This window comes from Anopheles marshallii, chromosome 2 (assembly GCF_943734725.1).
Source record: "Anopheles marshallii chromosome 2, idAnoMarsDA_429_01, whole genome shotgun sequence".
Taxonomy (NCBI): Eukaryota; Metazoa; Arthropoda; class Insecta; order Diptera; family Culicidae; genus Anopheles; species Anopheles marshallii.
The window spans coordinates 49,300,858-49,328,843 of record NC_071326.1 but is presented as its reverse complement, the minus strand read 5'-3'; the positions used below and the strand labels follow the sequence as shown (position 1 = coordinate 49,328,843).

The window sequence follows — 27,986 nt, the reverse complement described above, 5'->3', positions numbered from 1 at the left end:
CCAGATGGACCGCCAGAGCTGGAGAAATGATAGGTTGATAATATATTGTCCATGCAGTGGCAGCTCGCGCAGGGTTGTGTGGCCGGTGGTACCGATGGCGTATGCATCAACACCTTACGTGGCAAAGTATTTGATTATGTTTCAGTCGATCGCCTGAGATGAGCGTATATCGTTGTGCACCGCGATGTGCATCTTAGTGTTGGTTGGTCGGTTTGGGTAGATCTCATAATCGATATCGTCGTCCTCCTCCTCCTCGTCCATATCTTCGCCCTGTTTGATGAACACTGTTTTTAGTGAACCGGGAAACGGGATGATATCGGAACTATCAGAACCTTCTTCGTCAGTGGTCAGCACGTCATCGTTTGACTTGATCGCGACGTATGCAGCCGAGAAGCCCTTGAATCCAACCGTATCGTCCGAACGGAACCGCACCATTAGCGCCTCGTGCATCGAGATAATTTCCGGCGGATTCTGTACCGCAATTACAATCCAGTCCAAGGCGAGAGAAAAGAGAGACAAAAACACAGCAAAAGAACACGGCAAACATAGGTACACCGGAAACGAAAATTGAAAAAAGCCAAACAAAAGCAAAATATAACGATAGAGCGCACCACACGATTAGTAGAAAAAACAAATCACATACCGCATTGCCACAGTACTTTCCGTGCAGAGGGCCACTTTCGTCATCCAATCCGCCGTACACCTCGACGTAATCGTACGAGCACATCTTTTCTTCCTCCAGCTCGAAGCTTAGAAACTTTAGTTGTACGTTCTGGCCCGAATCGGCCACAATCGTCCATTCGCAGTCGGCCCCATTGTCATACATGCCCGAGCCAAACTTGATGTGCGAGTAGAAGTGGTTCTTGACTTCGGTCGCCTTGAGACGCCCACCGCAAGCGGTCGAATGGCTCGCGAAGAAACCTTTCCGCTGCACGCTAGTGTCCGTGTTGAACACCATGTACATTTGGTTTGACGAAGACGAAATGGGATGTGGTATTTTTGCACCACAGAATCGCCCCAAAGTGTGGCTGTCCGGTGAGTTTCCATCATAGATGACGATGTGATCGTAAGCGCATTCCTGTGGAAAGAAGTGTTGAGAATGTGGTGAATATACCCGTAAAATTGTGATACTCTTTTTGGAAGCAAATAATCCGAAAAGTGCTCACCTGATGCGGTTCAATATCAAACACGTTGAAAACCAACCGTATCCTGTGGCCGGGCGTTGTGGTAAAGTGCCAGATGCAATCCTTCTTCGGTGGGTAGTAGTCGGGATAATTGGGACTAAGGATTTGGCCATGCGGTGTAAAAATCTCATGCTTGCAGCCACTCTCTTTGCAATCGTGCCCATTGTCGTGCAGCGTGTATCCGTTGCGGCAGGAGCAAACGTACGACCCAACGGTGTTTTTGCACTCCTGCTGGCATCCTCCATTGTTGACTGCACACTCATCAATGTCGGTAAAGTAAACAGCAGCGAAACCCGTCTTCTGAATCGTCTTATCAGACTTAAACACCACCCGTAGGATATTCCACTCGGACGTAATCGGTGCCGGTACGTTGTACCCACAGAACGAACCGTGCTTGTGAAGCGTTCCGTCCGGGCTTTTAGACAGCACGGCCACGTAGTCGTATTCGCATTCGGACGCTTGATAAAACGTATTACCCTCCAGGTCGAAGTGTGTAAAGTTCAGGGTGATTTTGTGCTGTGGCAGTGCCACTATCTCCCACACGCACTCCTTCATGATGGGGTACTCTTTCGGAAAAGACGGTGACAGGATAGTACCGTTCGGGGTGTCCAGCTGACCTCCGCAGGCATCTGCAAAACACAATAGCAAGACTGTTTTTAGAGCGACTTCTAATCGGATCAACACCACAAATCAAATCCCTTTGTTCCTGATATCCTAGCATCAACAGACAACGGGCAGCAATTTCTCCCATCTGCTTTCAATAGCTATGGCGATCCAGGTTTGAAATGGGTTTAAACCTCGCACCACGGCTAAAGAACAATCTCGAGAACAGGGCCAATCTGGAAGGAAGAAGAACTTACTCTCGCACGATTTCTTATCGCTGTGCAGCTCGTAACCGATGTAGCAGGCACACTCGTAACCCCCGAGGGTGTTGATGCACTCGTGCTCACAACCATGATCCATGTGCTCGCACTCGTCCACTTCCTTCATGAAGGTAGCCGAAAATCCTGCCTTCTGCACCGACCCATCTGATACGAACTTTACGAACAGCTTGTTGGACGTTGATCTAGAAGGGGAAATGACAAAAAAGAAGAGAAAAGCTAAAAAAGTGAAATCCCACATCCAAGGACAGCAACCACCAAGCACCCATAAAATGAGCATTTGTGTAGGAGCGAACGGTACTTACTTCATATCAGGTGGTATTTTGTAGCCGCAAAAAACACCAATAAGCCGCGAGTCTGCCGTACCGCCGTCCCGTACCTCGACGTAATCGTAAACGCAGTTATCATGGTTTTCCACTTCAAACGATTGAAACTTTAAAGCAACCTGATAGTCCTTCGGGACGGTTATGCGCCAGATGCATTCCTTGTTCGGTAAGTAGTCGACGGGATAGTTTGGTGATTCGAGACGTCCGCCCGATTCGAGATTCATATCGCCGCCACAGATTGCTGGAAACGAGGCCATGGAAATCGAGAGTAAACGAAGAACTGTGAGCTTACTTTTCGTGAATGGCATAACGACAAGACGGTGGACATTAAAAGATAAACACGCCACGTGAACGGCGTGACGGTTCGTGGAATTTCTCGATAACAAAATAGTTACGAAACCTTGTATACTGATAATTTTGTCGATATGCTAATATTGAGAACAAAAACATTATCCAAATATTGCATCAAATTTACGAACATTTGAATGTAGTACTGTTCTTTTTTTACAAAATTTCGGTTCATCGTTCCACAGTTTTTCCAACATTCTCAACCCTCCAATATTTGTCTCAATGTTGTGTTTTTCTTTGTTAGATGGACCGTACCGACTTATAATTTTAATACGTAGCCGGATAGTCTGTACCTTCTACGGGGGAACGGTTCACATGGGATATTGTCTCGGTCTTGTTGTGTGAAGACCGGTGCGACTAACCGTTGCATCATACATTTCAAGAGGTTTTTGTTCAACCTTTTCACGATTCAACCTTTTCTTCTACTTTCTTTATCGGCACAACAACCGCAAGAGTTCTAGAGGCCTGCTATTTCTGGCTTTCTGTGGCTTTAATTACCCGTAGCTGGATAGTCAGCCCTGCGTGGAAGATTGATACGGATGGGATTTTGGTCCGGTTCGTTCGTGTGAAGACCGGTGCCGCTACCATCATGCCACGGGCTCGCCCCAACGATTCAACCGCTTGTTACATTAAAAAGTCCCTTCATTACAATTTCACACTCTCCCTTCCTCGCTGGTGCTGTGGCATTAATATGGACAGTTGGTTATATTACATGCTACGCACCTTCGTAGTTGGCCGCAAAGCCCCGCATCGATGCCTGCCGGAAGGTGGTTGTGTACGTGAGCAGCATACGACTGCCGGTGGAGCGGATGAGCTCATTCACCTTGCCGGAACCACAAAATTTACCCAGTATCGGCGACTTGTGCCAGTAACCGTCCCGAATCTCTAGGTAGTCTGACCTGCAGCTGTTTGATTTGTAAATATCCTGCCAAATGTTGGAAGAGACGAGCGAAGTGAAATCAAGTTAATCGGAGGCAAAGGCGACAAGAAATCATTTTTCCGTTTCCTTGGATTGGACCATCTGGTGTAATCATATGACAGGATGGAAATACCGAACACCACACTGAGTGACGATTGATGATGTATGAAAGGATTTTTTTTGCGTGTGAGAATGTTTTGGGTTTGGATTCGGAACAGAACCGGCAAATGTGTTGCTTCCCTGCTAGACGTACCAGGTCGGTTATGTTCAGCACTATCCTTTCTCCGTGTGTAGCCGTGATGCGCCATTCGCAACGTTCCGGTTCGGTCGGTGGTGTGGCGGAGTAGTACGTCGGGGAAGTGAAACTGGCCGAGTTTTCCTGGAACGTGCGTCCGCACTCTGAAACGAAGAACGGATAAGCGCATAAGTGGAGCAATGATGCAGTCGTTCAAGCGTAAGGGGTTCCCTACGTGCAGCCATGAATGAAAAATCACACCAGAAGGCGAGGGACTGTCGAAAGGGTTTTCTAATTTGTTTCTTGTCCGTCAGAACATGGATATGTTGCTGCATGGTTGAGTTTGATGAAGTTAGTGAAATGGAGTGTGTATCGTAGAATATTGCAAACGGGTGCAGAAACAGGCTTTGAAGTTTGTACAGTTAATGTTAAGAAGGAATGAAATGTAGATAACATTAACACCACAAACACATAGTTAATTCAAACAAAAATCCAGTAAATGGAGGAAAATTGGAGCACTTAGAATTTCAGTTCTATGTAAAACTAATTAAACATTATTATATTATTATATTATATTTTGATTTCCTTTCTTAATATTGTTCATCCCAAGGGTTTAACAAAAAGTAACTTAAATACTATGTGGAGCCTAACCTAAGCTAAAGTAGGACAAGAGCAGGAACGGAAAACGGTCAAAGAAAGGTTGAAATCGAAAAAGTGATACAGGCTGTTGAGGAGTCTTAGACAAACAAGAAACGAATCATTCCTGGTGCACCTCGCAAGATCAGAGAGAAAAGATCGGGATCGTAGGGCGTGGAAGGGAACTTAAATAGGGACCCGAGAAAGGAGTAAAGGCATATCAGTGACACCCAGGAGGAGGCCACTAATGAAATCCCGTCTACTCTCCAAAGATTCTAGACTAAGCATTTGGCATCGCACATCGTATGGGGGCATTGAGTCAAAATTGAAACCCAGGATGCGTCGAAAAATCATTTTCGTAAAATATCGCTTTACTTGCTTAAGTTTCTTAGTCCAACCTTAGTCCAAACAAAACATGCGTATTCTAGAGGAGTACGGACTAAACAGCAAAAGAGCGCTCTCAAACAGATGTCTCTGATGTCAGTTGTGAGCCTATGGATAACGCCCAAAACTTTAAAAGCTTTCTTTACGATGGTTTCGAAATGGACATTGAAAGTTAATTTACAATCGAGGGTCACTCCCAAATCACGGATTTCACTAACACGACATGGACAGAGTTGTTCGGCTGGACAGAGTTGAGGTAGTAAATACAGTGAATAGGATTACGGACACGAGAGAAGGAAATAGTAGAACATTTACTAGGACATAAATCTAGGAAAATGACAGAACACCAATGACAGAAGGAGTCTAAGTAGGATTGGAGACACGAACAGTCATCACGACCTGCTGTTGGATAGTAAATCTGAAAGTCTGCGTAGAGCAGCTGTCCAGAGGTGGGAAAGACACAGGAAAAATCATATACAAACAAGACAAGAAAGTGACTAAGCACACTTCCTTGAGGGACTCCTAAAATCCTAGTGAAGGACGCAGGCGCTATAAGTTATCCCTGAATCCTAGAAAAGACACGTATCAACGAGGTGCTAAGTATGAAAACATTTTCCTTGTTAATCTGCATGCAATAAAATGCTAACAAAACTTTGACTAATCAAAAGCATCCGTGTATACTTACTGGCACACTTGTATAGTAGGTTCGCTTGCGCGATGTCTCCCTCGCTGAGCCGCAACCGTTGGCCGATTTCTGGCCTCTTCCGGCCCGGTATTTCGATGGGGAAGATCGTATCCAGATAGGTACCCTTGGAGAATGTGTTACGCGCGTAGTGCATTATCGAATCGTAGTCGTACGGTAAACCAAGCGAGTTAACCTCATCTTCGGTGAGCTTGTTGAAGTTGTACTCCTGCCCAACCACGATGTTGTTCTTCTCGATCACGACATGGTTTTCCCGATCCGGACGGGTATGCTCGTGCCAGAAACCAACCACGTGACCCAGCTCGTGCACCACAATGCCAAACTTGTCGCAGTTCTTACCGATTGAAATCGCTTGCGGCCCATTTCCCCGCTTGCCGACAAACGAACAGCAGCTGATTGGAAAGGGCGGACGGTAGCAATGAAAAGGAAAATCATTAGTAGCGGTCATTCGTGTTACCACGGCCGTAAGGCCAGGGGAAGTGAGGCGCCCGACTGTTTCCCTACATCTTACCCGCAGGCACGCTCGGTAAAAACGATATAGTTCGGATGGTCAATCGGATTGCGCTCGACGAATTTGATGCACGTATAGTTCTCCCAGTGGCGCATCGCCTGCCGAAACAGGGCCTTGTGCATGCCGCTAAAGTTCCCATCAATCTCGTAAGGTATGACGCCAAAGTCCCAGATGCGTTCCTTCTTTGCCGTTGCCGCCCGTGCCACACGATGATGCTGATGGTCCCGATCGTCTGATGCATAGTAAATATGGCTGTGAATGTGGTAATAAAATCAAACACTCAAATACCGCTGTTTATCATCGCTATGTACAAACCCGTATGCAGTGACGAGGTTCGGTTCATGTGCTACTACTTCATTTCGATTGATTCAGCGTTTAAAACACAGAAGGAGAAACCCGTGACCGCGCATCGCTTTGCTGTTGATTGCAGTTGTTTTATTAACTGTGATGATTGGCATTGTGTAGTGTCGGAGCAATGAAGGTGGAGGTGCGCAGTACCGCAGTATGATTGGCGTACCAAATAAATGGAGTTGCAAAATTGTAGCAAAGTAAAGATTATAAACAAATTGATAATTCACAGTTTAATGTTTTGCAAAACTGTGGAACTTCCAGCGGAATTATGTGGAAATTCAAACAACATTTCCAAATCGCCCTTTTACATTTGTCATGTAGTACATTTGGCGAACTTTGTATGTACTATGTAGCATAATTGTATGTTTTATTGCGGGGAATATCCATCCGCATTTCGGAAAGGTATTTTGCGCGAGTACAAAAAACGGAGACAAAAAAAAAAGAATACGAATGATAAATTGAAATATCCCCCAGCAATGATCCTACATTTGTATGCACGTCCTTCATCTGTGTTGTGAGCAGAAAACCGTCGATGACATTGTACACCGTGTTCACGGTACGCCGTCATTCTTCGCAATTCGTTACGGAATCATGAAAATGCTCTCCATTTCAACACCCTTGGCAGCAGCCGTGCGCACCGAGCACGGCACGAGGAAGGATCGGTAGGATTAAACTGCTGCACCGACTCCTCCCGTTGTATGCACCATTCGGTCAAATAGTACAAAACGAAGCATCCCAGCCATCGTAGTACAAAGCACCGTTTACAAAGTTTCGTCAACGCGGTACGTCCACCTGACACGGGCGCAATCGCCCGTCCGAAGTGGCCACTTGCAGCAAACACTTGACAGGACCAGGGCAGCCACGTCTACTTGTAGCAATATAATGCGCGATGTGCTGCATGATTGCAGGAGAAAAGGAGAGGCGTACGTACCTTTCAGCTTCATCCTCAACAGGTAAGAACGCTCGGGGTGAATCTTGAGCACCCGGAGTCTGTGCTTTATGGTCCGGTCGGAAATGCAAATTCATGGCATTGTCGCTTTCGTCCTGCACCGTCCGGGAAGATTGTGCCTGGGCCGGTCGTTCGTAAAGGTGGTGCTCAGAATGATGGCGATGTTGAGCGCGAGGATGATAGGACTGCTCGTGGTATCCATTGTGCCATCCGTTCCTTTCACCCTGCAGCTTACCGGCACTGAAGTTGGCCATATCAACGGGCATGTTCTCCCGCTGTTCGTTGTTATTACCGTCATCGTTGTCGTGCTTTCCGTGGTCGTTAGCGATGACATCCTGATGATGCTTCCGTTTGCTGACACCTCCAACGCGACGTCGCTTCTTCTTCGGTGTACGCGTTTGCACTCTTCGCACGCCCGGTTCGTCCTGCTTGTCCTGATGGTGCTGCTCATGGTGGTGACTCGATCGAAGATTGCGATCCCGAACCGAATACGTTACCGTGCCCAGCTCGACGCGCAAACGTTCCAACCGTGAGTGGTACGAGTTTTTGTTGACCGTTCCATTCGACGAGGGCTGTTCGGATGTGGTTTTCGCTGTTGGAGCAGAGTTGTCCGATATGCCATCAACCGCATCGTGTAGTTTGGGATGTTGGGACGACGAATGTTGCTGCTGTCGACGTCTACGATGGTGACGACGGCGGGTGCGGACATGGCCAGCATCTTGTTCTCTGGAACCGCTCGTTAGTTGACCGCTCTGCTCATTCGATAGATGCTGTCGTCTCATTGGTTCCACTGCGGGCGTACCTGTAGCCGTAGTTTCGTTGCTTCCTTCTGCCCTTTGCGGGACTGTCGATGCCATGCCGGTAGAGTGTCCGCCAGTTACGGAAGCTATTGTCGTCGTCGATGTTGTTGTGGTGGTCGTTGGTGTCTTCGTCAGTAAGGCAAATGTGACTACTTTCCTACTGGCGTGATTGTTGCTGATAATATTATCGCTGATCGAATCGATAACGATGTCCTTCGTGTTGGACTGGATCCGATTATGGTCAATGTTCCGAATGGCACCAGTTGCATTTTTTTTGTTAGGCGTGGCAGTTTTAGGCTCGGCCACCTTTTCCCCAACCGTGTCGGGCTCGCGGCGCACAATAATGTTGTCCCGATTGTCGATAATAGTAGCTCGCACCGGAGGTTCACCGGAACTGTCCGTGATGGAATTTTCGCTCTCATATGACGTGCTGGATGGTGAATGCGCGTACTGACCGCCCGTGGCGGACGTCATACCGGACAGTGGCGTTGAGGCGCGCTGTTTCGTTTTTTTCCGTATCATGTCCGTCATGCCTTCCTCCTCGACCTGTAACCCTTCGAGATACACCTCCTGCTTCAGCTTCACGATGTCCTGCTCGAGGCTCTTGTTCATTCGTTGACGCTGCCATTCGGTTTCATAATTTACGTTCGGCATAGCGATGTCGCCCATAAATCCACCTGCGAATGCAACAACGACGGAAGCGAAATGAAAGTGAGTGGGTGAGACAGAGTACGTTTATGTGTGATTAGAAACACCCGACGACCCAGTTTTCATCGGTTCACTGGTCGAGCGCCAGCTGCCTGGAAGCACCTGTGCTTAACAGATAGTCCATAACCATTTTGACCATGTCCATGACCACAGCCAGAACCCATTTATCACCTTTACATATGGGTTTACACGGACATGTACTATAGGACATCGGGGCCATATGATGCATGGTGTTTTCTAAAATACGAAATAAAACAACATTCTGACTGAGCTACCAAACTGGAACCAAATGGTTTAAATTTCTATGACATTTCCAGCTATCTCGAAACATTGAAGAATGTTGTGCATTAAGGAAAAAGGTAATTAGAGTTAATTGTAGACCAGTTTAACTTATATTAAGCTTAACCAATTTCCGTATGCATATGCTACGCTTGGACGAAGATCCTTTTTTAATTTTAATGTTAGACAGCAAAAGGTGTCGTGTTCTTGGTTTGTTGTAATGCCAAGTAAGCTTACAAGTCCAGCAAACTTTTCAAATCCAAAGCCATTACGCATAATCCGTGCTGCTGGAGTTGTACATGTTTGTTCTGATTCTCTAATTCTCATGCACCGTTCATTTTAAGTAGTACTGTTGCCGGATAACCTTAATTATAATCATCGCTTGACTTGCTCAGCTTCCGCTGTACACAGTTTTCCGTAGCTGTATGCAGCAGCCTTTCACATTGTTGGTATTGTCCAGCTTGCTCAATTCATGTATATTTTACAGTTTCCTAATTTATCCATATTACAACCCATTAGGCCGGTGGTTTGGTGGTAAAGATATTGATATTTACCTTTATTACTCTATTCCGAAATAATTCGCATGTCATGAGGGAATCATTTTAATAATTGGGTCAACCGGATAATGCAAACATATGGATATGCAGTTCCTGTCGGTACAATATATGAAAAAAATTAACAGTGTGTGTATGTCTCTAAACCATTTATACACACAGCAAATCGTAAATGAGGATCTACTGTTCACTAAATCATCATGTTTCGAGAGATTAATCATTTTAGCCCGCTATCTACTTTAAAACCTTCGTGAAGCTATCATTGTTTGACACCTTTTATGTACTATTTTTTGTACTTCCCTTTATTTTTGTCTTATTTACAGGCATATTGTAATGAAAAGACTTCGTTCAAAGCATACACTTATTTAAAGTTATGCTGTAAAATATCTTCGAAAGCTCCATCGTAGTCCAATACATAAAAAGCTGGTTAACATTTTGGGACGAGTGCAGAATGGTACTAGTTTCGAGTATCCGAGAAAATCGAACTCAACATACATCAAAAGATCCCAAGCTCTCACTGTGTTCAATCGGTATTGCTTAAACATGGCATTGCCTAAAATTTATTCTTATATTCAAATTTAGGGGCCGTCAAGCGGTGATACCCAATGGCGCCCCTAACCATCTCCCATAATATATGCAATCTAATATCAGTAATACTTGAAAATAAAATAAATCATTTCAGTTTTATTATTAATTAATTATCTATTTTTTCAATTAACATTTCATTATATATGCAAATGAGGATCTACAAAAGGATAGTTAGTCTGATGTTCTTTAATGTTTCGATTTTTTCTATGTTTTAGTTATTGACGATTTTATGTGTTTAAACAAGTTTTTGATAAAAAATTCTTCAAAAATCATCACCAATTAAAACTTATTCCTACTTAATGATATCTAAGGCCGACTTACTGTAATGATACTGTAGCCGACTTAACGATTTAATTGTATTAACCAGCATCAACCAATTTTTCGCGAACAGGCCAAATACAAAGTCCCGAAGATGCGGGGGGTATGAGTTATTAGACAAATCGATTCAGTATATAACTGATATCAATAGCAATATCCTTTTCGTGTTGCAAACTATCATGAAGTTTATTCCTTAAAACACAAATAAAAGTAGGTAAAATAAAACATTATTTAAACCATACTTATAAGTTATCCATACTGTATCTGGATCGCTGTTATATCTTCATGAAATTAGGATATTAATTCACAAGAAATATATATGAAATGATCTTGTGGTTTTATAAGGCCCGCCAAATTTCTCGGCCCTCACACAACGGATGAGCTGGGCTTTGTCGACTCTTGGTCTCTCGCTTTAATATTTCTCTCTAACTTGTTGATTTTTTTGTGCACTGTTGATATGTTTTACGGAAGTATTCAAAGCTTTTGTTTCGCAGATTCCCCTTGACAGGGAACAAATCTAGGCCCGATGATAACAAAAACCTACAAGAACGCAAAAGATCATGACTGAATCAGCTAATCCGAGGAATGAAAAACGGTGTTATAAATTACTAATAAACCTTGACGATAAAAAATCAGAACTTGTTCTTATGATTCTAATGGTGCTAAGAATAGTGAAATAGTAATAATGTCCTGTTTGTACCAAAGAAGGTGTATCCACTGTACTGGCGAAGGATTCACAAAATTGTGTTATTTTGTACTTTGACATTATTTAGCAGTAGGGGGATAGTCAGACCTGCGTACGGGCATTGGTCCGGATGGGATTTTGGTCCGGTTCGTTCGTGTGAAGACCGGTGCCGCTACTAATACACCACAAGGCCGCCCAAGAGAAATTATGCTTCTTCTTCTTTATCGGCACAACAACCTCAAGAGGTAACCAATTGTGGCTTTCTGTGACTTTATTTACCCGTAGCTAAATAGTCAGTCCTGTCGTACGGGGTATTAGTCCGGATGCGATTTTGGACCGGTCCGTTCGTGTGAAGAACGGCCTTACTCTAGGAAAAATTGAGCAAACTGAAGTTAAAATACAAGATAAACATTGTACTTATCAAAAACAAAAAAATCATGATTTCAGTTCGATAGTGTATTATTCATTTTCGGAACTGTTTATAATATACTAAACTCTCAGATATGATACACCAGATATTTTGATATACCACGTATTATAATAAATCCATTGTTGCAAAAAGATGCGATCCCATGACCTTCAATATATTACATAATACGCGTTATGTTAAGTCACGACACTTTAGGATCGCTGCAAGCTTAAATACTTATTAAACTGATGAATAGTTGCCATAATGCTTCGACCCAACACATTGTTTCTTGAGTAATATCTTGATACACAATACAGCAACTTACTTACTGATTTGTCACACTCAGTGAAATAGGCATCGATTTACGGTTCTTTCCTGAGTTCGTGCGTTGCTTAACATACCTTATGCCGTAACAAAGCGTACAAACAATAGGGTGGTATGAGTACCAACGGCAAACGTTCTACTGTTGAAATGGAATCCTTCGTTGGAATGAGATAATTTTGGGGGATTAATTCAATTTTCAACATACATCAAGATTTGGGTGCTCGACATCGTTCTACCACCTACGTTTCATTCAATGGAACCGATTGACTTCAACCGGAAACTATCCGTTTCGAACAGCTCGAAACCGGAACCCATCCTATCGTCTTCGAGGGCACTGTGACCCTGCTCTTTCCTGGCCGGTTAGTTAGTGGTTCTATTGGGTTAGAACATAAATTACGAATAAATTTGAATCAACCGCATGATGTCGGGCCAACCAGTAATTTCGTTATTGGGTGTAAGAGAGTCGTCCATTTTCGTTGTTGTTCGTAGGACAAAGCGCACCGTAGAATGAAATCAACCGAAAGCAAAAACCAACCGGCATTTCTTTGTGCTACAGTTAGTGCAACCTATACGGATGGACGCATGGATGGTCAACCATTCACAATAACGTGTGTTTGATTCGGAACGCTTTGCCTGAAGGCGGATGGTACGAGACCCTGTGTTGCTGAAGTAGTTTAGCATCAAGTGCAACAGGAGAAAGCTGGCAGAAGCGATGCAAACAAAAGCGCATATGTGCATTTAATTGCATTTGATTCTTTCTTGTTCGTCTCTTCCCTGCATCTCATGCAGACCTCGCGCCCGAATACTGCAAAACATATTTAGCTTCCAGTCTGCTCATGTACACATGCACGGTACATATGTTTTCCCACGTGTGATTTGGTGGTGTTTTTCATTTCTTGTTGTGGAGAAGTCTCAGCTGGGAAATGAAACCCTCATCCATCCACCTTTTCCATCATGTACTGCTTCCGCGCAAACAATATGCCATAAAATTAAGCTACACTGGTGCTTTTGGGAGTGTAAGTGTAAAATTTCGCATGTAATTGAGTCTCTGGAAGCGAGATACCGATTCGGGAAACAAATCATTTAGAACCAAAATTATACAGTACCATACGCGTACGCATGATAGATGTGACAGATTTTATTCCCCCGCAACATAAGCAGAACATTAAAGTAGGTCAAATGAGAAAGGCTTACACTGCCAACAATAAATGGTGCTCCAAAGCATAATGGATGAGTGTTTAGAACATCTGGACGTAGCATTTTGATTGTGGCAAACAAACATTTGGAATGGTAAATGCCGATCCAAATATTATCTGCGTGACAATAAATTATTTAAAACACTTTCTCTTACAAAAGAAAATTATTTTTTTGACAATTCAACAGATTCATGTACCAAACAACTGGTACTATGAACTTGAAATAATCATAGCTTAATGGGCAAAAAAGAAAATGATATTGCGAAATCTTAATCCCAGAAATGGTGCAGTTATTGCACATGAACTAACAAAAGATCCTTTCATGAAGTTCAATAACAACACAAGTAACTAATTTCAACCGTATCCTCAACAACCTCTTTACAAGAAATGAATTAAAAATGCACACAAAAAAAAAAATAGTCAAAAAGCTACAGTGTTCCAAAGGCACCACCAACAACCATGCAGTGTGTACGGAAAAGTCAGTCCTTCGGAGGTGGAACGATGATAAATTAGAATTAATTAAATTATAACCGTAGCAGAGCTGCGGCCCACGCGATCCCATTTAAATTGTTCCGCTCACCCCACAAGAACGCATATTGCATAGCGGTTGCCGCCTTTCCATTCCATTTCAATTCTCAGGGAACCCAGCGCTACACATGGATACAACGCCAAAAAAAAACATACACGTTGCTGGAGCAGCACCAACACAGTTACGGATGCAGGACAGCATCTCTGGGCATTTGAATTGAATCATCAACGGGCAGCGTACCGTACCGTAGTAGTACAGCAAAACCACGATGCACCGCCCCACAGAACGTGAGTGTCCCACTGTTGCTGTCCACACAGCACCACACGAGCAGCAAAAAAAGCTTAATTGCATTGTTTCTTGTTCGGTTCGATTAAAAACGAACGTTTAAAATTAAATTCAGCTCAACATGGCATATCATGTTGATGCAATAATATCTTGCACCAATTGTATGTTTCAATGTGGTTATGATAGCAGGAAATATGCTCACAGCCTTTCGATAAAATTAAAACAATAAGTATAACAACAAACTTAACAAACCGCTTAAAACTGTGCAAAACCCACAGTTGCACGATGTTATGAAATTAACTTGCTTGGATAACTGACCTCCAATATCAGGAAATATATCCAATTTTATTTTCGATACATAAGGCTTAGGTTGTCCTGTACAGGGAAGGAGTCCCCGAGAAGCTTGTGACTGGAGTGAGGATAAAGTTCCAACTAACATTAATAACGGTTCCCCGGTAGAATGCCTAATTAATATTGCTTTAATTTTTTGTGGTAAACAGATTTACCATAGCGGTTCTTCGAAAATGTTTATTAGGCAGCACCCAAAAAAGGAAAACGCTTTACATTGGAGCTTCTATTTGAAGAGATTTGAAGTTGAGTTTGATGTTGAAATGCAAGCTAAAACTCGGTACTTCTCGTAGACCATCGGGCGTGCTACGGTAGTACATTCTACTCCTCTCGACCCAGCGTCGTTAGTCCTCTGATAGTTTTATCATGCCGTCCTCACTGGCACACCAACAAACTTTGCAGACTGGGTTGTTTGGTGTCATTCACTTGATAGGACATCAGCTCACGGCAATCTTCTCATTCCACCCGCAATACTAGGGCAGTAGTACAATCAATTAAACTTGTCGTTATAGCGGTTCTTTGATTTTCCAGCCACACACGCATGGCTTCAAGTGCTTCTTTTTAACGATATCATTTTGAAGATGGTCAAGAGGTTGATGTATGAATATAACCAATGCTAATTTTGAATTTTCGCTAATATTCCGGAAAATTCGCTCTGCAATTGGGTAGCCTCTTGAAGGTTCCACAGGCTCTCCTGTTCAACTCCTATTCTGTCACATCCTCCAGACGCTGCAGAATGATAACAAGCGTCACCGCATATCCAACCTTGGGTACATGGGCTAGTCCCAACTCCGTGGGCAGATGGTGGCGCATGGAAAAACAGGATAGGAGTGGATAGTCTGGGCTACCTGAACCTCGTGTGGGATAACCAGACGCTAAATTAAGCTGTCGCAAGGCTCTTCAGAGGTGCTTGGGGGCTTGAGCGTAGGGTCAGTCACGTCACCTGCCTCATGTATCCAACGGATTACAGATAGCTCAAGGATTTCTCAGTCTGAGGAAACTTCTCTACTTAAAACTCCTGCCACGACGAACAAAGTTGGTACTATATAGAATTTAAATAATTTCAGTACTCACTTATGCCTCTCGAACATGGACTTTGTCAAAAACAGGCGAAAACCCGTTCGAGAGGAAGATGCTCAGAAGGATCGCTACAACGACGAACTCCATGAGCTGTACGGTGAACTTACTGTCGTACAGCGGATTAGACTCACCATATTTTCATATTTTATATTTCATTATATAATATATATTTTCATTATGAATTTGTTTCTAGAACTTCCCAAAGGCCATGAACCTAAGAAAAGGGGGAAACAACTTCTTTTGTATAAACTAACGCTTCGAGAGGCACACAATTTGAAAACCATGGGCCATCGGAAATAATTACACATTGTATAGGTATGGCTAAAACATAAAACAACCTTTCGAACGCTCTAGACTGAGCTCGCTAAAACCAATAATAAACAGTCTGCAAATTTAGCTGTTGGGCATAGCATAATTCAAAGCACCATAAAATGTTCCCACGTTTTATTTTTGAAAAACACAGGATAATTAAAACATGCTGCTCACCAGTAGCCGCAAAGAATGATTATGCAACCTTTTAAAGTGCTTGGATGCCACGTTTACCATATCATCAACTGGGAGTTAAAAAATGTTAAATGATTAGCAATTCAAATAACTCGTTCGCACGTGCTAAATATTTATCGCCTTCGTTATTAGTCAGACAACTTAAACAAGATTACGATTATTATCATTAGCTGTGGAAAAATGTTGCGTTAGATTAAGGTACTAGGGAGTAAAGATGTTCTGGTGTAAATACATAACAGTACATACAAAAAACCATTTATGATAAACCTGCAACAAATTATACACACAAAGCATTCTTTCCTACTTCATTGCAAAGCAAAATATTAACATTATTTTCTTAAAGGAGTAGTATATAAAAAAAATATGAATTTGTTTTTTTCCCCAGCTAGTGATAAAAAAGGGAAGCAATCTTCTGAGTGCACTCGCAACATTTTAAACGCGATTATCTCGAAACCATGTTCTCAAAATTAGCCGACATAATAAAGGTTCGTCCGATTCGAACGAGGTTTTTTTTATTCTACACACCTTTTTCTATTATCATACGTAGCCGATTTATGTGATTCGGTTCTGTAGTGCTTTTTGTTCATTTTTGCATAGCTATATTTTTCTAAACGTTGTCAATTTTAAATTTGTCAACAAAATTAAAAAAAAAATCCTACGCACAATGATGATAAATTTATCAAATCTTAAGGGGAAAATATCAAATTTGTTCTAGCTTCATCGGCTGTTTTGGCGAAAAATTCAAAACTCCTATTGATTATTATCTTCCAAGTTGAAGAGTTGGAATATAAACATGTATAAGGGGTCACAGAAAATTTCGCAATAAAATTGCGTGGAACTAAGAAAAATTCGCTACTTTATTATATTTTTTACGAAAATAACTTGTAAACATTACATTCGTTCTATTTTTTCATTGCGTATACAAGTTTTTAGAACTGTCTTTTGCAGAATTCCTTTGATTATCTTTGAGCTGTCATTTTTCGAAAATATCGCGTATAGCGAGTATGGCGTATGGCGCGGATTTGCTGTATAATTTATTTTTCCTGCGTGTGTTATTGTAGCCCAAGAAACTGTGGTAGTTTGTTTTAGAATTTGAGCTGTTTTTGTCTGATAAAATTTCGTCTTTCATTTCTCCTGTCAACGATGTTGCATGAAATACGTCAAATTCCCGTTGGAACTGTCATTTCCGAGCCGCACGGATAATCAGACACCTTGTTAAATTTCACCCGGATAATCGGCGCTCCCCTGTGCGTAGTTTTGGGGGAAAAACGTGTTTGAACATTCAACAGTTATGTTTTCGTACAACTCCTTCGACTGCAACTTATATCACCCCTTACACAAAATGAGTTAAACTCTTCATCTGACGGATGAAAGGTGTCCTTTACGGATTATTTAAGTATTTTTTGTGGTGTTTTTGTGTTTTTGTGGTATGGTGTAGAAGCAAAATTGCTTCAACATGCGCCGTACGGTAATTTGCGCAACAAGGCGCTATATGATGTACATTCGACTGGTAGCTAGGCTACCGTGAAGATTTACTTACTCGATTTGCAAGGATCCATGTCGATGTCACCAGAGATGCTCTTCGGAAAGCGCGCATCGACCAGCTCATCAATCGTGTACCGGTGGTGTTGATGCTTCTGCGTTATCAACGTCTCGTTCAGCAACAGGCCTTCGGTAAGCTGATTAATGAAAACGATCACCATGACGATCGGTATCCATCGCGGAAATCCTACCGTCCGTCGGTACGGTTTATGGTTCCGCACTAAATCCGACACCGGTTGCTGCGAATGGAGCCCTCGGCGTCGGTGCTGCCGGTACGCCGACGGATGAATCATCATCGTTTGCTCAGCTACTCCCATGCGAATCCTTCACCGGTAACAACGCGAGTTGCCACTGGCTGATGATTTGGGTTTTTTTCAGTTGTTTCACCACTTCTCACTCTTTCTTTTATTTTTCTTCTCACTTCTCACTGGTTTTCCTATCCTGGCTTCACACTGACTGAGGGGTTCAGCTCTGTTGAGCTGTCGCGCGATGTTTCAATGTTCGACAAAAAAAAACCCACGTGTGGCGAAGTTACATTATCATTCGCTGGTAGATATTGATGTAGCAGAAGGGCCGGAAAGTACCTGCTAGCGATTGCGTACGTGCGCAATCTCGTTTTCCGGACGCGGCCACACTAAAGCACTCATCGAATCGAACTTGTCACTGTGGGACCACTCGTTTTCTACCGAATACACCTTCTCCCTTTTAGCACTTTACTTCTTGGATTATCCACTAGCCCGTCCGCTGAAAACGCACTATACAGCATTACATATTGATTTTTCCTTATCCTTGAGCAGAATCAGCATATCCAACATTATTGTTTAACCCTGCAAAACCATCCGTACCGTAAAAAAAATGAAACCAAACAGCTGCTGTGCGAGAGAAAACGTTTGATTCTTTTTTCGATAACTTCCCCAAACTCACTCGCGGCGAACTCACTTGCGTAATTTAGCGTAGTGTAATATGTTCTGCTACAATATCACACCAATCAACCAACATATTCTCCGTAAGTTATAGGCTGCAAGATCATTCGAACGTCGACACTATTGATAAGGCGATACATTCATTCAACACACAAACTACTGCCAGACACGGGAACGAACGGCAGGCTCAGCTAACATGTCTAATTTCGGAATAAAAATGGCTACGAAATTAGAGAGGCGCTGTGAAATTCCACCCATGCCTAGAACTCCACCGTCGACCATTCGGCGAAATATTTCATTACGGAATCGTTGTTCACGTGTTATGTTGCATGAACCACATGTGACACAGACTAATACCTCTGTCAGTGTTTCAAAATCGTAATTTGGCAGACCCATCGGTCGTTTCATCAAGATTCCCACACAGAACAACACACGCTCATTTCTTAGAACAGGGAACGGAACCGTTCCTTTGCCGCAGGATGGTTGGGGCGGGTGGAGGCGGAGTGCGTTAAAGGGTTACGGGGGACGGATCGGGTGTGCAGCATGTCTCCTGAAACATTCACATACCCATTGCCATCAATAAAAACTGCTCTTCCGTAGCAAAGGACCCGTCCAAAGGGAAGGCGATTATTCGCAGCAGCATTCCTTTCCCTCCCCAAAGACACACCACCGGAAACCACGACGTTTAAGGGTCAGAGATCCCTTTCGGGTTGTTTTGGTTGCCTGCTGCTGGTTTGAATAGGTCGTTGGTAACATAAAGAAAGGGAAAAAAACACGACGGTACCCAGACGGTTTGGGTTAAACCCACGAGTGTTTCGCGCAATCGTCCAATCAAACGTTTTTGGCCCCAAAAACCCTTCTGGCAAGATGCTCTGTTTCTGCGGACGGATCCTTCCGAAGGGACGGTCGTGAGCCCGCGCGCCTGTGTGCGTGTGTGTGTAATGACTTTGTATTTTGTTGAACAACAAACTTGCTTCCACTGTCTCGTAGGTAGGCGAACAGAATCCATCAGCAATATAACAGGTTCTCGGAAAGCGTGTAAACATTTTGATGAGCATGGAATCCTTCGAGGTAGCGATGCGCCGATAGATAGACAGGCATCAACGGTGAACTCGGTGTTCGTCGAAACTTCAGCTGGGTTGGGGTGAAACGTTGATGAAACCGAAGAATTGATGGTGGCAAAACGGGTGTTTGAAGGAAAGATGAAGGATTTGGGATTTGTGTACGCTTCTTCACAACATTCGAACGATTTGTCGCGACAATTTGTGTTTCGTATCTTTCGGCGATTTTCCACACGTGTTGGTCGGTGATGCGAATGCCATTTACTGTCGTTGCTGTAACCAGCGCTGGCCTCCTTTTCTGCGATTCAAATTTCCCTCACAGCGAGCCTGTTCTGATAATGTTCTTTATTGGTTCACTCCGAAATCGACTTTCGCACCCGTCACTCTCGCATGCATCAACAACCGTCCTTTGCTGTCCATCAAATACGGGAGAGCAACCCGTATCGACAAACACACCAGCACTGCGGCCCGTGTAATGTATAAACAAAACGCAATCGCTTGGCTGTGTCCGTCCAAAACGACCTTTGCGTTGGCTCTTGCGGAAGGGGAGGGCGCGCACATCCCTGGGAAAAGGGGAGGAGAATTGTTTCACGAGCCCATCATCAACAACAATAAAGCAGGCAGGGATGTGAAAATGGAGGAGGACGTGAATCCGCACACATTCACACAAACACGCCCGCGAAGCACTTGCTTTGATTGATGAGTGGCGTTTGTGTGTGCAGCAGGGTGATCAAGAGATGCAGGTGACCGACCATTCGTATGGGAGGGAAAACAGCGTTTGCGTGATTGTTTGTGTGCTGCGTTTATCATTAAGGTAATCAAATTTTCCTGTCATTTCGCGTTTCACAGCACGTTCAACGACGCTATGTGGGTAACGCTTAACAAAAAAAAAAGGATATCCCCGCGTAACGGATCGTTGTGGCAGTGAAACAATTGTGTTGACACGCGTACCGCCGAAAAAAGCCAACAACATCAATCGAACAGCGCTAATATACAACCGGTGTCTTAATGAGAGTACCATCATCCGAATGATAGATGGATAAACGGTAGTGGTCCGTGGGTGCATCCCGCGCAGTTCGCATTCAGCGAAGAACCAATTAACAGCACAGCAATAACACTAACAACGGCAGCAGTAGCAGCGCAAGAAAAAGCCTTCATGAAAAGACAAACATTGCTGCCCCGCTGACGGAATCCTCTTCCCGGCGCCATTCGACTCACGTACCACGGCCAACACATTCCTCCTCGCACTTTCTCACTACCGTTTGCTGCTTCGCGTTCCGCGCCGACCTCATCCGTGTTGTTCTTGCACTAGTTCTTCTTCACTTACGCGCCATACACAGCGCCACAGCGAGCGTTCGCGTTCCCTTACGCACGACGGCCACTGATGATATGCGCACTGATAAGAATGTAGCATCCCCAGCATCAGACAGCCAGACAGACAGACAGGAAAGTCTGTAGAAGCTGTCCGTCGGGACGGGAGACTGTTGTTGGCGAAATCTGGCTGTTGGCTATCAGTTATATATTGTATGTTGTTTCGTATTTTATTGCACGATGCACACACGTTTCACACAATTAGCTCATGGTGTTGTTTGTAATTACCCCTCGCAGAAAAGAAGTGGAAGAAAATGGGGAAAAACAGGCCAATAATTAAACGAAAATCAAGGAAAACACTCTTTGTCGCTTTGTTGGACGGTGCGACGGTGTACGCGGTACGAGGACGTGGTTCGTTCTGCTGCGAATGGCTAGGACGACGACGGCGAAAGATTCGAAACAGCCACCGGGTTCCCAAGGAACAATTTTTACCCCGCAACTACCAGCTTCACTGCGTTTCACGCCGGCTAACTACACATTCTGAGCGGCTCTTGCTAACTTATTATACCTATCCCTTTCGCACATTGTATCGTTTCTTGTACCTTCTCGCTCTTCTGAAACTGTTTTTCCCGCTGAAATGAACACGCGTGTGAATTGTTCTAGGATTATTCTAGATTAACCTAGGATATCGGTTTAAAATTGGTGTAGTTCCAGTGGTTCAGTTTGAGCTGTCCTACTGCTTGTCAAAGCTCGAACATTTTTTTGTTATTCATTGATAACAATTTCCAGTGCATTGCATAATCCAATCCAAATTGGCTGTCGCAAACGTTAGATATTTTTTTACGAGTGAAATGCATAATAATATTACAATTATTATATTGTATATTTAATTTAAAAACTTGCTTAATCTGATATCCATCATTGCCAACATTTTGTGTTGGTGTCACTTGGTGTCAAATCGTGCAAAATTTTGTAGCACAAAACCACAATTTTAAAATTGATTAAACTATGTTTTTGTATCATTTTATAAGCACTTTTACTGGGCTGGAAACGCAGCCGTTCACAAACAGGAATTTGGATCCTCACACAACGGATTAAGAAACAAACCGGGCACTTTAAACAACAATAAACAAAAACAAACTGTCAGAGAAATGGACACATCTGTCTTCTCTTTCTAGGGAGTCAAACCTCTGATTATGGGATGTGACCATAGGAGGACAAACATCTCCCAACCTACTCAGAAGAAGAAAAAACCGCAGCCGTTTGGCGATACCGCTTCCATCACCACTGTCGCGAGACATTGAGAGCCAGATATCCGCACGGCCTCTTCTTCGTTGCTTTAACACCCCCTCGATGGGCCGGACAATCCTGCTGTCCGGACGATAATCCGGACCAAAACCGGACAACCTTTCGCTTCGTGCGCGCTTCGGAACTGCTCCGTGGGAAAAACGAGACGCACCCGAAGCCATCCGAACGAATGGATGCTGGGAAAAAAACAGTGTCCTTCACGCTGTTAGCAACATCTTGCTCAAGATATGAACAATTATTTGTTTTACTAGCATTTCCATACTATTATTTCACATTTAACATGGAAATGGTAAGAGATGAGTGATACTGAAAAAGAATATAAAAAAGAAGTAAAAGATCCAAAGTAATTTCAAACAATTACAACCGATGTTTGTCTTTTTGTACGGTTTTGGACCTGCAACAGGTGACCAAGCTGACACACGACTGTCTTCAAAACACATTGGCATAACTTTTTTGAAATGAGGAAAGGATTGCGTTAAGTCCGTGTGTGTGAATTCGGTCTAGGAAAGGATAGGATAGATTAAGAGTTAGAGTATGGATTACAAATAATTCAACTTTAATTTTTCGGGGAAATTTATGATTGATTTTACATACCTCAGTGGATTGAATTTCTGCGTCGTATTGGCCAGGTTGTGCAGAAAATGGATTAACCATTTTTGTTTTTCAGCGCGTCATCAGGATGGATAAACGATCGTTTCAATCGAGGAACGAAAAAGCCTGTTGTGCTGCATGGGCACACGTATCGTGCGCGATTGACGTTTGACTGTCAGTGTCATAAACACCACGAGGCAAAATCAAAATAAAATCGGTGATTTGTTTTCGTTTTCGCGAAAAGCAGGATAAGCAAATAAGGTGTGAAATTACGAAACTACGCTACAGCACATAACGAGCTTCGAAATGCCGTACGCAAGAAAGAAAATGCACAGTGGAGACACACATCTACGGCGGCGGTGGCGTCTGAGGAACCGGCGAAAGGATTTGGATGAAATAGATACAGATTTGAAGACTGAGCCGGAAAAGCTGTTGCAACAAGAGATCGACCTGGACAAGCCGGGATTCGGACAGTTTTACTGCATACACTGTGCTACGTACTACATCAACGATCAGGCACTCCAAGCACACTTTCGTACGAAAGTGCACAAACGTCGTTTGAAGGCTTTGGAAATTGAACCATACACCATAGAGGATTCGTTACGGGCCGCGGGACAAGGTAGCTTCGTACAACCCCAGAAGCGCAAGATGGAAACACAGCCCTGTCTGGCGGATGTGGAAGCGGGAAAACGAATCAAGGTCGACACGGTGATGGAAGATGAGAAACCGGCAAAGCAAGAGTTATCGAAGGCCAAAAAGATAACCAACTACAAGGAGGTGCTGGAAAAACTTTGAATATACTGGCCTAAGTAAATGGAGAAACGTTGCAATTTATTTCGAAAGTAACATGGGGTGTGCACTATTGACCCCAAAACACGTGAGGTCGTTAGTTTTTATGTTTAAGGAAATCGCGATAATCCCGTCCATCCGCATGCGTTTTTGTTTTTACATGTGATCCATGAAATGCGGATTACCGGTCTCATTCCTTCGCTTCGTTAGAATATCGCAACCTGTCTCTGTGACGAGCAGTGTTTGCTCGAACTGAGCGGAAAACATGCCATCGGCAGTAACCGCAGTCCAGTCGTCTGGCCAGGATACATCTCGCCACGTACCCTCCGAAATCATGGGCTCAATCGTGAAACAATGGCCAGCTTTCATGACACCGACCGCAGAATTTTCTGAAATACAGCAGCTTGTTTAAGTACTTCATAACAGCTGAACAGATGATCCGCTAAGCTTACTGGCATAATGAGGTACATTCGGGGCAGTATGGAACAATCTGTGAATACCATGACCACAGTAACTCTTGACAACACTGTATCCATGGGCATGCACATGCTTCTGTATTACATTTCCGATTTCACGATATCGTTCTCCAGGTCTGAAAAAAGTCATATATAACACGTTACTGTTATAAATTCCGAAATGTGAATTGTTTTCAAACATACTTCACGATAGCAATCGCCTTCATCAACGCTTCATAGGTAACTTGTACCAATTTCTTGTGCTGCTCCTTTACATTACCGACAAAAAACGTTTCGTTCAAATCGCCGTGAAAACCACGATGGTACACCGTTACATCCACATTGCAAAGATCGCCATCTTCCAGCGGACGCAGATCTGGGATGCCGTGGCAAATCACCTCATTGACCGAAGTACAGCAAGACTTCGGGAAGTTGTAGTAGTTCATCGGACTTGGGTAGCATTCTCGCTCGATGCATGCCTCATGTACGGCTCGATCGATTTCGTCCGTCGTTACACCCACTCCACAAACGCGTGCAGCTTCGTCCAAAACCTCGCGTCCGAGTCTGCAGGCAACGCGCATACCCTCTATTTCTTCATCATCCAATATCTTAATCGTGTTATTCCCCCGCAGTGCCTCTTCCGACTTGGATCGACCTTCTTTGTGATCGGCATAGTCCGGCCTTGGGATGGACGCCGGTACTGGCCGACGCGGTGATTGTTCGAACGGTCTCAACTTACCGGTGAACGTATAGTAAGGCCACGGATTGTATGCATTCGATTCCTTTCCCTCTGCGAACAAAAAATGAAATGGGTGAGAGTAAGTAACATCCTTCCCGAGGGCTATGGACCAAAACACTTACTAGCAAGGAGATGAATGATTTTGTGCTCCTTCCATGAGCCTTTGAAACAATCTTGGCTGCAAAAGTAAGATCCTTGGATGCCCATCTTCAGGCACACCGGGCACTGCAGTGTAGCGGACTTCTTGCAGTCGTCCGTTCCACAGAGATGCTTCGCCAATTCACTCATTTTGCTATCTTTTAGGCACGGTAAACTGTTGCAACGATATCAGGAGCGGGTATGGCAAAACTAAAAAACCGGCACTGGGAACTGACGTTAAACGCAAGCAAAACACAGCACCACAATTACCTAACTTGTACTGAAGGAAAAATAACCGACTAGACCTTAAAAGAACAAGAATTCGCTTGATTTGCCTTTATTTTCCTCTGTTCCCTTTCTTTTCCTTTTTTAGTCGGTTTGACAAGGTAAACGTCAAACGCGAACGCGCATTTTGGTCGTTCCGAACTCCCTAGCGCCAGCAGACCCGCATGATTCGCGCGTAGGTGTTTTTTTATCTACCGAGATTTCAATTGATAAGTTTTCTTTCTTCTTATTTCGATAATACTTAGTACTTTATATACAAAGAGGTAGAGAAACGGTTAACAGGTTTCCAAAAGTGTATTAATATCATTTCAAATAATCAATCACAATACGCGCAATCTGAATTATATTTAGACCCATGATTTCTATGCAATTAACAGTACAATGCGATGGTATAAACTATCTGAATCCCATGAATGTATCCAAATGATTCACGAAACTATCTAACGCACCGGGGGCGAGTTTCTCTAGCTGTTTAAGGTCGGACGCCGCCAACGTCTGCAGCAACGTATCCGGTGAACAGTAGAAGAGATTCTTATCCTTACTTAGACGTTCGGCCAGCTCAGTTTGATGGTTGTTCATCAGCGTTTCGTTCACGACGACAATCAACGGTTTTCCCGCCTCCAACACTTCTATACAACTTCCGGCACCGGCATGACTGATCACCAGATCTGCTCGGCTTACATCTTCACCGATACTGCTCTTGAGTCCGTACGCAGACAATCGGATGCTAGTTAGCTTTTGAATGTGTTCCACGTTGAGCTCTTCTCCTTTTCCAAACTGTATTGTGAGCGTTTCGCAACCCAAAACCGATAACTGCTGCAAAACGGCGACAGATGATACGACTCGCACTAAATCCTGGAACTCGGTCGTGCCCACTGTGACAAACACGTTCTTGTAGAGCTTTTTCATCATATTTGCTTCAGAAAATTGATTATTTTACTCGATCGATTACGACGTATCCGAGTTTACAGAACAAAATCCTTATCAATTGCGTAAAGAACGTAAACAAATGGTGTTTGCGTGGTTTGACAGAGCACTAAGGTCGCCGTACGGACATCGTTAAAGAAATACCTAAAATGTAAATTGATTGCAATTACGTCTTTAGGAAGTGCGATAATTGAATGTAGAAAATAACAAGTTTTTTTTTAAGATTTTCATAGTAACTCACCACGAGTGTTTAAATTTGTCCAATCGGCAATGCACAGTGGGGAAAAATAATTGATCCAAAATCAAAAAATTTAAATTTTCGGAAAAATTTAAAAACATCAAGCAATAAAACAAAAACCTCCACATCATGAAGAACTTCATTATACTCCAGTTGACGATTCAAATTTAATTTACTGCATTCGAGTTGATTCATATGTTCTAGTATTTATATGCCTGTTATCTTTTGTGCGGTGGTAACGGAAATGTGATCTAAATTTCAGGCGCGATTTCTTTTACGTGTTTCAGTTCTTAAAATAAAAGAACACATTGCACAAAGTATACCATTTGGCAATCAAACAACAACCAGAAGAACTTAAAAAGGTAAAATTTGTAAAATTTCCGTTATCGTTTACCAGTAAATCCGCAACGAGTCCACAAGACAATTCAAACAGGGTGGAACAACGTGGTTGGCCGTCCAATCACAATTTGTAATTGTAATTGTAAAAATAATATGTCATGCCTCTTGTTAAGTCGAAGAACTAACTCTATTTTATTAGTACCCAAATGACTGAACGATTGTAGCATTATTTAATTGTCATTAGTTCTTTTCTTTCCATTCGTAGTTGGATAGCAAGTACTGTTTTACGGAACTGTAAACTGAAGAACCTCTAGATTCGATTATCTTGCTTGTTGGAGAACGAACATACAGATTCTGCTTGGTTTACTAATAGTAGATGATCGACAGCAATTGTGTAAATATTATTTAGATAATTCACTATAGAGCAAACACCTTGAATTTGGTAGTTCAGCAACGCATTCCGGGCATTTGTACGATGTTTTATACTTGTATGTATGTTTTATCTTCATCAAAGTATCATTTTACAATTAAACAATGCAATATACAAGACCGCCACAATATATTCTATTTCTTCATAACAAACGTGTTGTTACTACCAAGAATTTGTTTAATGGCATTAATAATTTATGATGCACATATTTCAAATTGAAGGAACTTCTCGCCCATCGTGTCGATTGCTTGTGTTGTGAATCTCTGGTACAGAGGGCGAAGTGAGAACAGAATTAGTTGCGTGCTGGCATTCATACCGATCAGTTCGTACGAGCTGCTCCTGCCAACGGAGCGTAGGGCTCGCTCGCATAAACAACAGCAGCGGACAAAACGTGGTGTGCGTAAAACATTACCACGGTTGGTAATCGCGGTCGTTAGAACACCTATTGAACTTTAAGCATAGTGGAGAGGCGCGCATTGTTTTGTTTGTTTAAACTTAGCACCGCGCCGAAACCAATCAAAGAGTTGTACAAAATAAAGTGAATCAATTTGAGGCCGAAAATAGCACGTGCAAACGCACAACACAAAGCAAAAAAAAAAAGTAAAACATCCACCTTAACAGCATCACGGTACCGCGGTTTGAAGAAAACTAATGGCACCGTATCAGACGTTTTTTGTGTTTCGCGTTAATCCTCGGCAGTTTCATCGTGACATGTTGAAATAATTTGTTATGGCCCCAGTGAGAACGTGTTCGACTTGCTGCATAGCGTAGACAAACTGTTAACTTGTAAAAACCGGGCTTCGAGGTGTGCACCGAGCAGAGTTAAAATGTGCGATTTGTGGGAATGTTCATCCCATCGTTAATGCCTCCAATATC

At 43.2% G+C, this 27,986-nt stretch overlaps 4 protein-coding genes across 4 annotated transcripts; 1 reads left to right on the top strand and 3 right to left on the bottom strand.

The window, feature by feature from the left end:
* Window positions 1-46: 46 nt before the first annotated feature.
* LOC128709808 (tolloid-like protein 1) lies at window positions 47-17,872 on the bottom strand. Its single transcript, XM_053804827.1, has 11 exons — window positions 17,575-17,872; window positions 7,410-8,904; window positions 6,128-6,379; window positions 5,599-6,008; window positions 3,912-4,057; window positions 3,463-3,664; window positions 2,371-2,632; window positions 2,045-2,250; window positions 1,167-1,813; window positions 644-1,078; window positions 47-471 (listed from the first exon to the last, which is right to left on the bottom strand). The coding sequence occupies exons 1-11, from the start codon at window positions 17,870-17,872 to the stop codon at window positions 142-144; spliced, it is 4,683 nt and encodes a 1,560-aa protein (XP_053660802.1). The 3' UTR covers window positions 47-141.
* Window positions 17,873-23,076: 5,204 nt separating this feature from the next.
* LOC128709823 (zinc finger protein 593 homolog) lies at window positions 23,077-23,565 on the top strand. Its single transcript, XM_053804842.1, has one exon. The coding sequence runs from the start codon at window positions 23,077-23,079 to the stop codon at window positions 23,563-23,565; it is 489 nt and encodes a 162-aa protein (XP_053660817.1).
* Window positions 23,566-23,715: 150 nt separating this feature from the next.
* Window positions 23,716-25,041, bottom strand: LOC128709821 (methionine aminopeptidase 1). The gene is made up of 4 exons (XM_053804840.1): window positions 24,876-25,041; window positions 24,219-24,804; window positions 24,012-24,151; window positions 23,716-23,948 (listed from the first exon to the last, which is right to left on the bottom strand). The coding sequence occupies exons 1-4, from the start codon at window positions 25,039-25,041 to the stop codon at window positions 23,716-23,718; spliced, it is 1,125 nt and encodes a 374-aa protein (XP_053660815.1).
* Window positions 25,042-25,572: 531 nt separating this feature from the next.
* LOC128709822 (UDP-N-acetylglucosamine transferase subunit ALG13 homolog) lies at window positions 25,573-26,088 on the bottom strand. The gene has a single exon (XM_053804841.1). The coding sequence runs from the start codon at window positions 26,086-26,088 to the stop codon at window positions 25,573-25,575; it is 516 nt and encodes a 171-aa protein (XP_053660816.1).
* Between the last annotated feature and the right edge of the window lie 1,898 nt (window positions 26,089-27,986).